The 16,846-nt window shown below is 41.1% G+C and overlaps 1 protein-coding gene across 1 annotated transcript; it reads left to right on the plus strand.

Moving 5' to 3' along the window:
* The first annotated feature begins 7 nt into the window (after positions 1-7).
* On the plus strand, positions 8-13,322 carry lonrf4 (LON peptidase N-terminal domain and ring finger 4). The gene is made up of 12 exons (XM_006781723.2): positions 8-830; positions 2,291-2,409; positions 3,918-4,040; positions 5,023-5,211; positions 5,423-5,540; positions 5,770-5,851; positions 6,042-6,156; positions 7,462-7,583; positions 7,698-7,856; positions 9,912-10,074; positions 10,165-10,314; positions 11,578-13,322. The coding sequence occupies exons 1-12, from the start codon at positions 533-535 to the stop codon at positions 11,725-11,727; spliced, it is 1,788 nt and encodes a 595-aa protein (XP_006781786.1). The 5' UTR covers positions 8-532; the 3' UTR covers positions 11,728-13,322.
* Positions 13,323-16,846: the final 3,524 nt, after the last annotated feature.

Here is a 16,846-nt window from a genome sequence, read left to right on the forward strand (position 1 = left end):
TTATGTAACGCAATGGTGTTACACAGTCACCTAGCTTCGTGGCCGCGGAGAAGTAGGCTACAGGGGTTAATAGCGGACTCGGATTACTAAAGAGAAATAACATTAATGTGCGGATTTACCGACCTCGGTCGTGCGGCGTGTTTGGACTTTTGGAGCGTCGAGGAAACCGGCGCATTGGACTGGGAGCCGAGAGTCTTTATTGAAAAGGGAACATGGCATTTGTCCCAATACAAAGACTAAGTTAGGGCAGAAAACGAACAATGTCACTGAATGTTTTGAACACGAAAAGAAAATTTGCCAGGTGAGCGTATGAGGACTCAGTTTTGCAGCCGGACAGAAAGAGGTGTGCTTTAGGCAGATGTGTGACACTATTATTAGTGCATCGCCAGCTGCCAGCATGTAATTTAAAGGGTCCTTGCAGTAACAGTACCGCCAAACCGTCTATCTGCAGTGCTTTGACGAACAAAGCGACAGTTCTTCCCGTGGGACACTGTACTAGTGACATAACCAGTTTTTAAAAAAAAAAAATACAATGGAAATGCTGGAGTGTCCCCTTTGCCTCTGTCTGATGTGCGAGCCGGTGACCGTGTCGTGCGGCCACACGTTCTGCCGGAGGTGCGTCGGGGGCTACCTGCCTTCCAAATGTCCGCTGTGCAAAGAGAGGCTAAAACAAAAGGAGGTGAAAAACACGAAGAACAACGTCTTGCTCATCGGCGTCGTGGAAAAGTGCTGGCCCGAAGAGAAGGGGATGAAGTGCCAAATTCAGGAGAAACTCAAAGCCACCGAGTTCGCGGAAGCGTTACGCTTAGCGAACGAGGGGCTGAACTTAGGTAAGTGACACACATGAGAGGTCTTGACAAGTGCAGGCACACAGAAGTGTGCGTGTGTGTTTTCTTTCTTTCTTTCTTTTTAAGTGTTTGTTTGATTTATAAATACTATTATTATTTTCCGTGGAATCAAATTACTCTTTTTGCTCCTTTTCTTCCACTTTTACGCACTGCACATACTCTTTGCTGGTGTCCAGTGATGGTGCAGCCCCCCTAAAAGCCAAGTACCCGGGTTATTAAGAAGGTTAATAGAGAATAAAAAATGATCAAACATATTAAACCATTTGATTGAAACAACAAAGTAATTTGTGATTTGTGCTGAATAAGCAAGATGCAGTGGAAGAAACATCTGTCTCGTATTACGCAGTTAAGCATTATGACATAAGGTGAGATGTCGATTGGATAAACGTATCTGGCACAGACTCAGTCGGTGTGTGTTGCTTCTTTTATGCACCTCTGCAGGAGGAGGGAAATTTAAAGATGTTTTGTAATATTTTAAAAACTAAAGAACTGCAGCCTTGCAAGCTGTTATCTGTGCAACTGCTTACCTTCGGCGTCTTTTGCATGTGCGGTTGTTTTTTTTATTTTTATTTTCTTTTTTGGTTCATGCAGCCACAAGGAAGTAAAAGGGTCTGCTCCTGCCTTAGATGTGTCGATCAAGTCAGCGGGCGCCCAGGGGATCATGAGAGTGTTTGTGCTATGGGGAATCAGTTGAATTAACCTTCATGTTCGCCTCCTCTGCCAATCCAGTTAAATACTTCTACCTACCTTGCTCCAGCATTGCGGGCTCTTGTGTAACGAGCTCCCTGCAGATTTGTGAACTAGTTTTTTTCCCCTTCTTCTTCTTTCTCTTTTCTTTTGATGATTTCTCATGGCACCTGTTCACTTTCACTTGTTGTTTCAGAGGATCATTACCAAGAACTGACTTTGTGTTTGCAAATGCCTATGTGCATGACCTTGCCCGTTCTTTTGTAATGACTAGTCAAACAGCTTTAGGTAACAATGTCACCAGGAACCTAGAATGCACACTAGTGTGTCAGCTGAAGCTAGAAAGTCTTGAATGGACTGGAATAGGACTGTGCACATATGTGAAGCAGAAGGTGCAGATGCTGTCGGCGCCAGGGGGGTGGAGGGGCTCGATCAAATATTAATTATCTTTATATAGTGTGCCCATGTGTGTTTTATGTCAGTGATTGAGGAGTGGCATTTAATTGCATTGTTTGTTTTATATGGTCAGTAGTGGTGCCAAAAGCAATTATTTCCTTAAGGCGGCGCATCATAAGTTCTTGGATCGATTTCCTCCATGCTCCAGAAAGCAGAACTACTTGTTATGTGGGCCTGTTACTAGCTGGTGCGTGTTTCCTCATTTGAATGTTTGGATTGTTTACATTTTGGCCACTTCTCCTCAAAAGCTCCACACACCATCATCCCTCACCTATCTCACCTTTTCTCACTTCCTCTAGTCCCAGACGACCAGAGTTTGAAGGTGTTCAGGGCCGAAGCGAACTTGGGCCTGAGGCGTTTCTCCGACGCTCTGACGGACCTCGACTACCTCTGCTGCCTTCGCCCCAGCTGGACAGAGGTGAGAACGGAGCGGAGCCAGCCAGACGCAGTGTGCCTTTGCTGTCTGTGTGGTTCTTTTGTCCGGACAACAAAAGCTGATCTGTTGTAGGGAACATTAACAGTGCCACATTTATAGCACTCTGGTGTGGGAAGGTTTGCCGAATTTGAACCCGCACACCCTCCCACTGTCGGCTTGGTTTTGTAACATGCATGTTATGGCACAACCGTAACTGCAGGAAGAAGGTGTTACCTCATTTCATAATTTGCCTTAACATGTCGACCTGATACATTTGAAGCAATTTCCCCTGCTTTTTTTTTTATGTTATGTCATTCACAATGTTATGCAAACAGCTACTTGTGTCATAATGTCATTTAATCACTCCGTGCCAGTGGGTGACTCACTGCTAATGCAGAAAAACATACTGTACTGAGTCCATTATTGCATTGTTTCTGTTTTTATATCTAAATTTACACAAAGCTGAGGTTATTGTACTCGGCCCTAGAAATCCTAGAAACATAGTTTCTAACAAGATGCTTACTCTGGGTGGCATTACCTGGCCTTTAGTAGCACCATGAGGAACCTTGGAATTGTTTATGACCAGGATATGTCCTTCAGCACACATACTAAACAAGGACTGTCTCCATTCATTTGCACAATATCTCTAAAATTAGAAACATCCTTTCTCACCTCTGCTGAAAAACTAGTTCATGCATTTATTACTTCTAGGCTGCACTATTCATTATTAGTATCAGGTTGTTCTAAAAATTCCCGGAAAAGTTTTCAGTTGATTCAAAATTCTGAGTACTGACGGGGACTAGAAAGAGAGCAATTTTCTCCCATATTAAGTTATTTTCATTGCATCAATGTTAATTCATAATTAAATATCATTAATTAAATCCTTCTCCTCACTTACAAAACGTTGAATAATTAGGCCCCATCTTATCTTAACGACCTCATAGTACCATATCAACCCATTAGAGCTCTTTGCTCTCAGACTGCTGGCTTTCTTGTACTTCCTAGGATTACTGGGAGGCAGAGCCTTCAGCTTTCAGACCCATCTTCTGTAGAACCAGCTCCCAGTTTGGATTTGAGAGACAGACATGGTCTCTGCTTTTCAGATTAGGCATAGAACTTTCCTTTTTGATAAAGCATATAGTTAGGGCTGGATCAGCTGACCCTGAACGCTCCCTTAGTTAAACTGTAATAGGCCTAAGCTGGTGCTTGTCTTATTGCTGGCGTTTCTTTCTAATATTAGGGTCGTTACCTTACAATAGAAAGCACCTTGTCATTGTGATAGTTATATTTCTATAGTTAAAACTGAATTGAACTGAATATCCAGAGATGTTATTTTACAGGAAATGTTCCGCAACACCATCATTTTACAGTTTGACTGACTCCGCCTCTGGTGCAGAAAAAAAAATCTGTAATTCTGCAACATACTTCATGTAGAGTTTTTGTTTAAATGCTCTGGAGGTCTTTGCTTAAACAGACACCAATGTGCTGATTGCATCATTCTGTTTGTGCAGGGCTCCTTTCATAAAGGGAATGTACTGTTGGAAATGGGTCAGCAGAAAGAAGCCCTCATCCACTTCCACCGTTGCCTAAAACTTCAAGCTGATTTTGTTCCCGCAAAGAGCCAGATTAAGAAGGTCTGTTAAACCTCCCAAGAACTCATCATGAGAAATGTAATGTAATTCAAGTTGAAGAGCATGTGTGATTCCTTATGTATAACAGGATGTAGCACAGACATAGACACTGCTAAATGAAAGGCTGGAGTCATAGAAGGTTAAAGCAGCACCTGCAATAGCATTCTGCGCAGAGTTGCGCAAATCATTTAAAGAACAGGTGATCTTAAGAGATGTTTTAGGATCTGACCTAAATTTTTGATATGTGTGAATGTATGATTTTATTTTAAATTCTAGGTCACACCATGGGTCATATGTTCAGAAGGCAAACTTACCTCTAATAACAGATGCAATCAGTTATTAGAGAGCTCATTTTAAAGTTTGAACTTCCAAATCAGTTTAGATTTAGTTTGTTTCTCTCTCTCTCTGTGTGTGTGTGTGTGTGTGTGTGTGTGTTTAAATCAAACAACTGAATGAATGAATAGATAAATAAATAAATAAATATACATGATAGCACTGTATAATATAATCCATTATTACAGGCACAATTCCCCTGTAATTTAATGGAATTTCAATGTTTTTTATTTGAAATTACAATATGGTTGTATTTACCTACAAATACTTAAAGTTATGCACGATAGAATAAATTTGTAGTCATTTTTTTTTTTACAGGAAACAAAGAAATAATTATATTGTAAATACATGTTAAGCTGGGCATAATTTCATAGAAACTTTGTGAAATTTAAGGAATATGGCACTTGTACAGGCTGTATTATGGTGCAGGTGAAGTACTTACATTTTACCCCTTTATTCTAGTGTACCTACCATAAAATATTTGTAAAAATACTTAAAATGAATGTTCACACCCTCATTTTAGCTTTATTTGCATTTCTTCACTTAGGTTTTACTGCAAGAAGACTGAACTAGCTTCACTGTGATGACAGTGAGGTATCATGGCACATTTTCTTTTTATATCGATTTTATTCTTATTCTATTATTATGGCAGATCCTGGAGGCAGAGGGAGTGGAAGTGCCAGAGGAGATGCCCTGCATTTTGCAGGCAGTGTCCGAGTACCTAAAAGAGCCCTGCCCCATCACAACCCTCGGCAGCTCGCAGGGGCCGGTTCATGCTGAAGGCTTCAAACATCCTCATGGAGATAAGGGAGAAGGAAAAGGGAGGAGAGATACACATCAGGTAAACATTTCATATGTAGTTAGAAAATGTGTTTTAAAGATTAAGAAAAACAGACTAAAAAAACCACGAGGAGTGTCAGAATTTGCAAATAGATGGCCGTAGTCCTGGAATTTCCTCTGTTTTAAGGTCCTCCCATGAGGTGAGTGTGGGGAAGCTTATGCACTTAAAACTAAATCCTAACAGATAAAACCTAATATCTGCTTTCTCCAAGGTGAAGCACGACACGGGTACTGAATGCTGCCTCAGCCTCTGCCAAGCGGTTTCCTTCCTCCCCGCTGCTGACGAGGATGAAGAGATGATGACGAGGAAAGAAGACTTGCACGGCAAGTGTAAGTCAATATATCGGTGCTCGCATTCATTATGATTTGACTCTCATCTTCAACATCGGCGTGCCCAGTAGGAGTCATTTTTGTCTTTTGCAACTGCAAACAGCTTTCTCCACCCCCGCCACCCAGCAGATGGTTTGAAACTACACGATGATCGGGACTTGTTTTCCGAAAGGTTAAACTCACTGCAAACGTTTCAAGGGAATCTGTTTTTGTGTCTTTTCTCTTTCAGTCTTAGGTGAAAGTTATCACGAGAGAGAGAACGGCATGGTTATTCTCACCGTGTCGGACTTTGAGTGCCCTCTCTGCATTAGGTGAGTGTGTTGGACTGCTCGCTGCAATCAATAATGCACCGCTGTTTGTAACGGGGTCATATATCTGGCTGGTCTCGCTTTCCTTGCTTTGTCTGGTTAGTGTTTAGCACACATGCCAGCACTCACCAGATTTAACAGCTAAATCATACATAGCATAAACAGCCTAATGTGTTATGTCTGTCCTCTAAAGGTTATTTTTTGAGCCAGTCACAACTCCTTGTGGGCACACATTCTGCAAAAACTGCATCGAGAGGAGCCTAGACCACAACCTCCGCTGTCCACTCTGCAAACAGCCGCTGCAAGAGGTAACTAGACTGAGTGCATTTAAACCCAATGGGAAGAAGGCCAAACAGCTCCACTTGAAGTAAAAAAGTACTTTTATTATTATAAAAGCTTTGTTAATGCTACCACATTGCGGTCTTCAGGCGCCAGATTTAGCTCAGGCACTCTGACATGAATCTTTTCAATGCTCTACTTTTGTGACAATGTGTGCAAAGATACTGGGCCTCATTTTCTAATAGAAATGTTCTTGTTCTGTGCAAGAAAACTAAGCACACTCAAAATCAATGTTGGATTTATGTTGGCCAATTTAATTCTTAATACTGTGTATGTGTCAGTCAATCTGAATCATTCTAAACCAGTGGGCTCTGGCTTGCTACCTGCAATCTGCAACATACAACATGCTATCACACTCTTTTATCCCCATTTCACTGTTTATAAGGAAACACATTTAAATCTGTACCATTCAAACAAAGGAAAGAGAAGGTCTGGCTGAAGACACTGAAACAATAGTATCTGAAAGGAAGGAAGAAAAGGCACACTTTCCAAAGTTTTTCCACAGGGGTGATCATGCTTTAAAAGTGGGCTGAAATAAATAGCAGCTTTGCTGAATATATTTTAACCTAATAAAGCTAACTGTGGCTGAAGTAAAAAAGGAAAAAAAGGAAAGTTTTAGCACAAATACTAACAGACCATAAGAAAAAGACACTTAGAGGATATGGCGCAGCTGGTCTGTTAGCCCAAGATGAAAAACTTCAGGGAATTTTTGAACAACACTCATATCAGTCGCTATATGCGGGACTACGGAGAAATAACACTGAAACTGAAGACATCCAGCACGGATTCAAGTTGATTTTAGTAAATGGGATGATGAGATGATACCTATAGGACATGTTTCCAGCTAGGCGAAGTAAAATAGCCAAAATGAAGTAATCACACAGTTATATCAGCACAGTTATATTTTTCGACAGTAGCTGTATATACAGCTGAGACAAGACTTTAAAAATGTACTATATTTAAAAAAAAAAATCAATATTTTAAGGGTGGCTTCAGTAGAAATTACTTGTGCTTCTAATTTGCGTATTTGCATATTATATGCATACTTGCACCACTGCATTTCATACTTCCATTGCTGGACTACTGCCACTGGAGTATTCGTAATCAAACACAGACAAATCAGTCACAGACAAATATATATCTATGAGCACCCTGACACTCACATTAATGATGGAGCACAACAGTGCAAAGTATAATTTTTTTAATGGTTGCAGGGGGTTTTTTTGTTTATTTTTTGCAGTACTGTAGTATCTTTTCTTTCTTCTCATTTCCAGTACTTCAGAAACAGGAAGTACAACCCCACAGTTCTGCTCCAGGACATCATGACCCGACTTTTTGCCCCCCAGTTGGCTGAGAGGAAACAGGTCCACGATGCCGAGATGGCTGAACTGTCAAAGTAGGCGCTTCACCGACACAGTCTACACCTAATTAATGTCGCGACTTTAATAGATTGTTTTGTCACAAAATAGCCTGTTGTCCTTACAGTTGTGGTCTTTTCTCTTTCTTCTAGTCTCACTAAGGACATCCCTATATTTGTCTGCACTGTGGCCTACCCTGGAGTGCCCTGTCCACTGCATGTGTTTGAGCCTCGCTATCGGCTGATGATGCGCCGCTGCATGGAAACCGGCACCAAGAAGTTTGGCATGTGCAGCTACGAGCATGGCAGAGGGTATGCAACAGAATCTTTTACCTATTTCCACACGTAGCATACTGTACATCAAATTATGATGACGATGATGGGATGAGAACAGTGGCCTATATGATTGCATGTGTATAGAAATTGAAGATTATTTTCTCTAGGCTGTCTGTGTGTGTAGAGAGATTTTGGGTTTGACATTTTCCCGACTGTGAAGCTCACAACAGGCTAGGTGGAACCTGATGGGAATGTCAGCAGGGCAGCGCAAGTAGACAGCGCAGGGGCAAAGTTTAAATCACTGATCTGTGACCCCGAGGGGATGGGAAAATAACAACATGGTCACAGGTTTGCCATGAGATCTGCTGTGCATTTTCATCTGCTTCTGAATAGCGTGCCTTTAAAGATCACGCTACAACCTCCAGGGCTGAAAAATAAAGCCAGCACAGACTGGAAAAAAAAATCTGTAGTTCCTTGAGTGGCCACTGGACTCTTGGCCCCAAAAAGCAAGTCAGTATCCAGAGACCATAGACACTAATGTTGAGGCTTTAAAATGTGGTCCAGAAACTAATCTAATCTAACTAATTTCATCCATCCAATATGTGTATATATACAGTCTGTGCTGGGTATACCATGCAGGGTTTTAATAGTTTTGCAATTTTCATTAGTTTTTATTTTTATTTAGTTTTGACTTCAGGTTTTCAATTTTATATCAGTTTTAATTAGTTTTTACCAATTGTTTGCTAGTTTAGTTTAGTTTTTATTTTTTTGAAAATCCTTAGTTTCAGTTTAGTTTTGATTAGTTTCAGTTATAGTTTTAGTTGTGTTTGCAATAATTAAGTGTAACAAAATCCCAGTTTCATCATATCAGTCATTCTCTTCTGCTCATCCTTGGGTATGTTGCTATTCCAGCTACCATACCCTGCACCCTGGACAGGTCGCCTGTCTGTCGCAGGGCTAACACGCAGAGACAGACAACTCACATTCCCACCTATGGGTTCTTTAAATAAATAAATAAATAAATAAAGGCAGATGCACAACCATTAATACCAGGCAACTATAAAATGTATATCTTGGCCCCAATGAGACTATTAACTCTCGCAGCACCGGGTGTTCGTAATTTTGGTTCAAGTGAATTGATACATTTTTTGAAGGCAATTGACTCACACAGTTATGTAGATATCCCCGTCCTGTTGTCTCGGGATGCATCACGCTGCCTTGCCTGGGGTTAGCTTCTGTTTTCTGGGGATGAGGGTTGAGTGTGCTCCCTTACCTTCTCAAGGTAAGCTAGGTTAGCCTTCTTGTGTGAGCTTTTCAAGTGCACTTTAAGGTTTGTGGGATTTTTTTCCCTTTAGAAATGTCCCTCATAATTTGTCTCTTTCCACTACAAGACACTTGCTTTATCCAAAACACAGTCATATTCAAAGTAATCCCAAATTGGACTCTGGCTCTCGACTTTTCCTGACATGATTCTGCGCGTGGACGGAGCAGCAACACAGACGACTCGACTAACGTACTTGCCACCTGCTGGCATAATTAGACAGCAAGAAAAAAATCTGGAAACTAAACTTCATTTTCACCCTTGACTATTGTATGACACGCACACATCAATGAAAACTAAACACATTTTTGCTATAAATTCAGTTACTTTTAGTTAGTTTTGTGAACACTCATTATAGTTTTAGTTAGTTTTCCTTTTTTTGTTTTTATTTTTATTTCCGTTAACGAAAATGTTTTTTCACTTCTAGTTTTCGTTATTTCGTTAGTTTTCGTTAACGATAATAACCTTGATACCATGTTCTTGTAGGGAGACAGCAGTCATGGTGGGACTTTGATGACCTTAATCATTTTTAAGTTATCCTCATCTTTGTGTCACAGGTTGACATGGTTTCCAGTTACGTTCTTGTGTTCCTTCAAGCTAATAATGCCTTGAAAACGCACAAAACAAAACTAGTTTATGTACATTACTATCTCAAAATAAGCTTTACTCCAACCCCCTCATATTCTTCCTGCATAATTTTCTAATTATTGCGTTAAGATGTATTTTAATATGTCGAACCCAAAGACTGCTTTTTATCTCTTGTGCGTCAGATTTGCAGATTATGGCTGTATGCTGGAGATTCTCGATCTGGAGCTCTTGCCTGATGGACGTTCTTATGTGGAAACAATTGGTGGGAGCAGATTCAAGGTACTGAAAAGAGGCCAAAGGGATGGTTACCACACCGCTGATATAGAGTACCTAGAGGACATCAAGGTGAGGGTTTCTGAGATTACAAACAGCAGCATTTCTCTCTCTGTCTCTCTCTTTGTGATTGTTAATATCGTTGCGTCCTCTTTCTCTTAGGTTGATGGCAGTGAGTTGGAGCTTCTGCAGCGTCTGCACGACAGCGTGTACCAGCAGGCCCAGGACTGGTACCAGCGACTCGGCAGCCGCATCCGCGAACAGATTAACAGACAGTATGGTGCCATGCCGGATAAGGAGGACAATATTCAGGTTTGTGCTTTAAGTGTGATGTTTGCTCTGTTAACCTTTGTAAAACTCATTTCCCTCACTCTGCTCAGAAGCCACTGCTTTTACCCTTTTAAATGTCAAATAGTGACCAGTGTTATCATGAGTGCAAAAAAAATCTAAAAGATTCATTTTTTTTCTTAAGTATTCTGATCGATGTCTTTGTAAATGTTTTCATGCGCCGTATTAGTATGTAATAGTAATGTTTAAGTTATAATAGCAATAGCAAAAACACTGAGGTTTTGCCTCAGCACGTCATTGACCAGTGAGATTATGTAATTGCAGCTACGTCCAAATTTTATATTCAGATGTTGGTTTTGAGTAGTGTTTCTTTAAAGAATGGCTTTCAGTCTCTTTAAATGATTTTATGGTAGTGGAACAGAGAATTATCCAGAGTATTATTCAGTTACACTTAGGTTTGGGCGATTGGACGAATATATCGACCATCGCTTTTATCGACTATCTTTTTTGATCGTTTTTACAAGGGTGATTTATTCATTTATTTGCCAGTGGGTACGTTTGCTAATAATGATGCAGCTAATAGAAAAGTCAACAGAAAAAAAAGTAATAGCGTTGTTTTAACAGCACCTTGTTTCATCTGCGAGCAAATGCACCCTCCTCAGAGTGCGCCCAAATGCTTGTTGATGGAGCTGCAGAAGCTGGTGATAGCCTAGCCTAGCATACTCAGCCGCATGGCGGACACGTACACGCTCAAGTCGTGTTGGAGTACTTTCCTCGTACTATACGTCTGCACAAGTGGCACACCCCTTTGGTTACATCCTTAGGTTTACCCTTTTTCATCCCAAATGGGCTGTCAGCGTTAACGCGCCGTCATCACGACTAACACGATTAACAATTAACCCATCTGGAGCACAGACTGACTCAAAATCCCTGAAATGTCTCTGTCAACGGATTTCGGGCAGTTTGTCCAAAGTTTGTTCATTCTGTGATCCAAATGAGTTAATTGTGATGACCGCATTAACGCCGACAGCCCTAATTTTTGGGGGAAATTAGTTCGTTCATGTTTGGACTTCTGAGTTGTAAACGCGCAAATCAGTCTGTGCCTGATTACATTGCTGCGCCTGTCAAAAAGTCTGCACAGGCTCGAATGTATCGCCCATCGTCGATTATTGGATTGACGATTGTCGGTTGAGAGAATTTAAGTTTTCATTAGCATCACAGGGTTATTGGACTGGTTTGGCACTTAATGTATTTTCATGATTACAGAGGCTAAACTTTCTCTTTTAGGCTTCGCCTAATGGTCCAGGATGGTGCTGGTGGCTGCTGTCTGTCCTCCAGCTGGACCCCGCCTATCAGACCACCGTCCTGTCCCTGAACTCTCTCAAAGATCGCCTGGGACACCTCCGCCTTGTCCTTGAGTACTTCTCTCAGAGCTAGACCCTCCAGCACAGTGGTACTGAGACCACGGCTAACTGACACCAATATTATGCACAACACATTAAAAAAGAAGTGAAATCAAACAAATGCACACACAACACATTTTGAGTTTCAGGGTTGGGTTTGGGACTATCCTGTATCGTTTCTATGGACTGTGCTCGAGTCACAACTGAAGGCCAGATCACCTGGCTGCTAGCTAAAAGCTTGTGATTTTTATCACACAATCCAGTTGGTCAGAGTCAGGTTTTTGCTGTTTTGAGTGTTTCATATATTTCTTACACCAGAATATTCTTCTGCACACACACTGTACGTGCTGTACCAGTGACAACTACAGGGTTGACCAAAGATTGATCATGAATTGTGGGGAAATCGATAACATTGCAGAAAACTAACACTGGGTGTCACTGTTTCACTCCAGTTGTTACATTTAGAAAATCATGCAATAGCATCAGCCCAACTGTTAAACGTGCATATATGGTCTACTTCAGCTGCACTTGTTGCATTCAGAAAGAAGAGAGCTGAAATAAGCATAAACAGCAATCGGCACTTAATTTGTAGAGATATTTTTTGCAAGACTATGAACCTCCAGAGGGTGAAAGTTCATGTGCCAAAATATTTTTTGGGGAAAATTCACAGTGATTGTCTTGTGCTGCACAACACTATTTGTAATGCCTGCATGTTAACTGCATCTACGCTATTGACTATAACTAAGTTTGTACTATTAAAGAATTTACTAAGATCCCTATTTAGCACTGGCGAATAATCCAGTAATTTATACTATCACATGGCAGCAACTTGAATAAAAGCTGCTGTTTTTTTCTTTTTCAGTGAAATGATGGCATTGAGATAGCAGCAGGTTTGCATAATGCTACGAACCTGCGATTATGCATGCTGATGGTCAAGTAGCGGTCAAGTGTGTCAGGTGTAAAACAAGTCACTCTTGACACAAGCCATTTTTTCCACTTCTTTTTCTTGTTTTTTTTTTTTTTTTTCAAAAGTAGATATGGTGTGTTGTCTGCACTGATAACAGTTACTGTAAAGTTTGAGTCTGTGTAGGTGGTGACACCTAACTCTGGCCCATCTACCACCAAAGTCGTGGTGCCTTTGAGTGCCTGGGCTGACCCACCAGGAGACCTGCAAGTCTTAGTTTTTACATGGCGTTGATGATGAACTGGGTGATCTTTTGTGGAGATAGTGCTACATTCCGTGGAATGTTGAAGCTGTAAAGTAACGTAGAGCTAATTTACTAAACACTACAGGCTTAACTGGGTGATTTTAAAAAAAGAAAAATTGATACATGTGCCATTGATATTTCTATATTAATTGCTTTATATAAATAGCTGGCCAACTTGTCACTGTGTTTATGTCTGTCTATATCATGGATGCTGAAGCTAGCCTTGATTCCTTTTATGCCTTTTGTATGGTGGGCAGCAAACTTTTTTTTTTTAACATTTCTTGGCCAACATATCACTTTAAATAATAAGAATTAGACCAGCAACACACTTAACAGATACAGTTTTTATGACAGGGAGACGCGAAAGTCAGTTTCCTGCTTCCAGACAATAAAGCTAACTCAAATCAGAAAAGGGATTTAATTCCATGTCCACAGAGGCGATTTTTTTTTTCACCTCTCTGACTCAATTTCTAAGACAAATACTTTTGCACATTAAAATCATTTTGGTGGGGCTTTGTTTTCTGATGCTCACCTACAGTCCCTCACACCTCTTGCATGTTTCTGTTTGTCAGTGTTATCGTTTGAAGAGATTTCCATGAATAGAATAATGATCTGTGTCGATCATAGCCAGCTATGTCACGTTAGTTTACTCTGCGCCGCTGTGAGATTACAATTCACAATGTTTGTTTTTTTTTTTTTTTTTTACATAACAACTCATCCCAGTCTAACTCTTTGTCATCTTAGTGTTTAGCTGGTGTCCATTCATTGGGTAGGTTCAAACGTCTGCTAATGCATGCCCCCCTCTTTACACCCTGGCAGCTGTTCATTGACATCGGTGCTACCGGACTGTCAGAAAATGCCCACGAGCACAGTTAAACCAGTTTTCACTGAATCCACACCGTCTCCAATGCTGAACACGAGGCATAATCAGCGACCTGTTCTTGGCAGCGATTGCCCATGAGAATGAGCCGCACAGTTGTCTGCTCAGGAAAAAATAAAAAAGGCTGTGAAAAGCACCATGGCGACTTGTTCCTGCTATGTGCTGCAGATCTTACAGGAAACATTGGCCGCTGTGGTTGGACGGTCAGTGGTCTGTGGGCTGCGTGTGAACTGAAGACATGCCTGTTTTAGTACCACTCTGTCAGCACGCATGCAAATCTGCCGAAAGCGAGAACAATGTGCGCCAGATGACGGATTTGCTTTTAAATCCCCCCACCCTTCAAGCCAAGAGCAGCGAATGATCTTGATCTGAATATTTCTTACCTGCTTGCCCACCCCACCCCCTCCCTCCCAGATTGAACTTTTTAAATGTTGTTATAAATAAAAAAAATTCTCACATTCTGCGTTATCTTCCTTTAATTTTGTGTCTGAGTGATTTGAATGTCACGCTGCCAGTTTTTCTGGCTACATTTCACGCCAAATGGGAGCGCCAGGGTCTATTACAATTCACAGCATGACAGAAACCGACACATAGGAAGAATTGATGGGAGCAAAACATGCCTCACATACTGATAATAACACACTTTGGCAGGGAAACTGTTATAATTACTGAGAGATCTGTGAAGTGCTGCAGCTGCTGCAGTGTGAAAGGAGTCCATGATTTCCTCTTGTGGATAGAAATTTAAATTAGAAGAGGTTGAATGGGTATTCCCTGTGAATGTCCAATTGGAAGCTATTTCTAGATTAACTACACCAGCTCTAAAGAAATTGCAGGGGTTATGATGACTCACAACCTTCAGGCATTTCTTTTATTAATGGTGCATAATTCAAAGTTGGTTATTTTTAATCCAACCCAGACCTTATGTGTTAAATTGAAGGAAGTGACTGCAGCAGCACAATCAAAAATATGTTAATACATGTTTTTGTTGTTGTTTTACATAAACTCTAAACCTGCAATAGCCTACATATATGTAATGAATCAAGGTTCCACCAGGGGGCAGTCTATACCTGCTAAAGACTAAGGCATGGAGTCACACTTCACAAGACTGTTATTATATTTTATTTTTCTCATTATAATCTCAGTCCCAAACTGATCACGTCCACGAAAATAGGGTCAGCGTGAGATTCTCCAATACAGAGGCGTTAATACAAGAAGATGAATGTAGATGTCTTTGAACAATAATAAGGGGGAAAAAAGCATCTGTGCAGCAGAAGTGAGGTATATTTCCTGCCGACGTCCTCTGCATAGGAAACAGACAGATAAAAAGAGGTTTCACTGGCTTCAGTGAGGTTCTGTAATGCAGCTCAGCGTCGACATCAAAGCCCATTACATTTGAAGAATGCCACAGCTTTTCTCTACTAAATTGATCCATCGGCTTGCGCTGACTCCCCGCTTGTGTATGACTGAGTAAGGATGACAGGCGTTTTGTAGGAGTTATCGCAAAGGGGAGAACTCGCTCTGACTCTGTGCGTGTGTGTGCGTGCTAGTATTTCTGCTGTTAAGAGAATCAACATTTCTTGACGGGGAAAAGAGAATCCCCTGGATATTTTGGTTAGATTATAATATATAAAAGTTGGAATTTTCTGTTAGGTAAGGGTCTCGGTGCAACGCGACAGATAGAGGTAAAGTCAAGGCCCCGAGAAACAATATTGATACAAACAAGTTTGTATGCGCACGACTCCTTAATAATTATCCTCCGTGATTGTGGAACAACCCGCAGGGGCTTCTACTAAAATAGACATAGCCATACAATATGGAACAAGAGCAGAAAAAGAGCATCAGAGAACGCATGCATGCTTTTGTTGTCCTGGGAACAAAACCCAGCCTGGAAAACCAACATGTTAAGAGCAGGATTATCAATTAGGAAGTAAAGAAACTTTCTCTTTGAAGAGAAAAGCATTTTTGTGTACCTTACACAGCATGAAAGACAACACGCAGGGAGCTAATTCCTTCAGATATAAGTGCAGTGAATTGAAGCAGCTTGAAGGGGAGTGGGAGAAATTTGTGTGTGTTTGTGTTTTCTTGCTGTAAGATTAGTTTTTTAGTGTGTGTGTGTGTGTGTACTCATGCTTTCTTGTCGGGCTGAAGCTGATAAACTTAGCTTGTTTCTGTCTTTGTATAATCCTCTTGAGTGTCTACACGATGACAAACCCATGAGTACACTGTTGTGTGTCAGTGGCTGCGAGAGCCAAGGTAAACATATTGGCTACCACCCTCCCCCAAGGCACATATTAAATACTTTGGTGGAGAGAAACACAAGATTTAAAAAATAAAAGAACAAGCGAGAGACAGCCTGGAAAGGAGCATCGCGCCATAAGGTTAACCAGCCACACTCTGCTTTCTACGACACCTTATGAGTCAAGGCCTAAACTTGTGATTTGTGATAAGAACAAGAGAATTTGACTTTGGATGTTGTATGAGTGGATGCTAACATGTCAAAAAAATGAAGATGGATTAGATACCCCTCGGTGCCACTGTACATCTCTAAGGAAACACTGGCTCAGATTGAGTTGGTTTTATTGTTGTGTGTTCTTTACACACTTCATAGGAAAAAAAAAATACAATCCAAATGAAGCAGATTGGGATCACCTGCTGGCAGATGAAGGACAGGAGAAACAGGAAATGGTTGGGGCACCACAGGAGATGTGATGTCATGGAACTGGCTCACTGATTTGTAGAGCTAACCCCCACAGAGTCACACACCTGGCTGTGGGGCTGCTTTTGTATGGTCTGCATGCACGGCGCGTTGCTGGTGTACGAGAACAAAGAAAAGGGAGAGCTGAATATAATAACAAGAGGTTGTTCTAGGGGACGGGTGGAATTAATAGGTATATGAATGTGTTCGTGGTTGATTTTCCACCGGCATTATGTGAATAGATGTTCAGAATTGTATTTGAGGGTCAAAGGCCAGCTGCTTGCTCCAAGGTAAGGTTAATGACTGTTTTTGTGGAAGCTACTGGGAAGCTGGGCTACACTGTGTTTTTGCTATACCAGCATGAGCATGT

Source organism: Neolamprologus brichardi, chromosome 2 (genome assembly GCF_056152115.1).
Source record: "Neolamprologus brichardi isolate AB-2024 chromosome 2, ASM5615211v1, whole genome shotgun sequence".
In the NCBI taxonomy this organism is placed as follows: Eukaryota; Metazoa; Chordata; class Actinopteri; order Cichliformes; family Cichlidae; genus Neolamprologus; species Neolamprologus brichardi.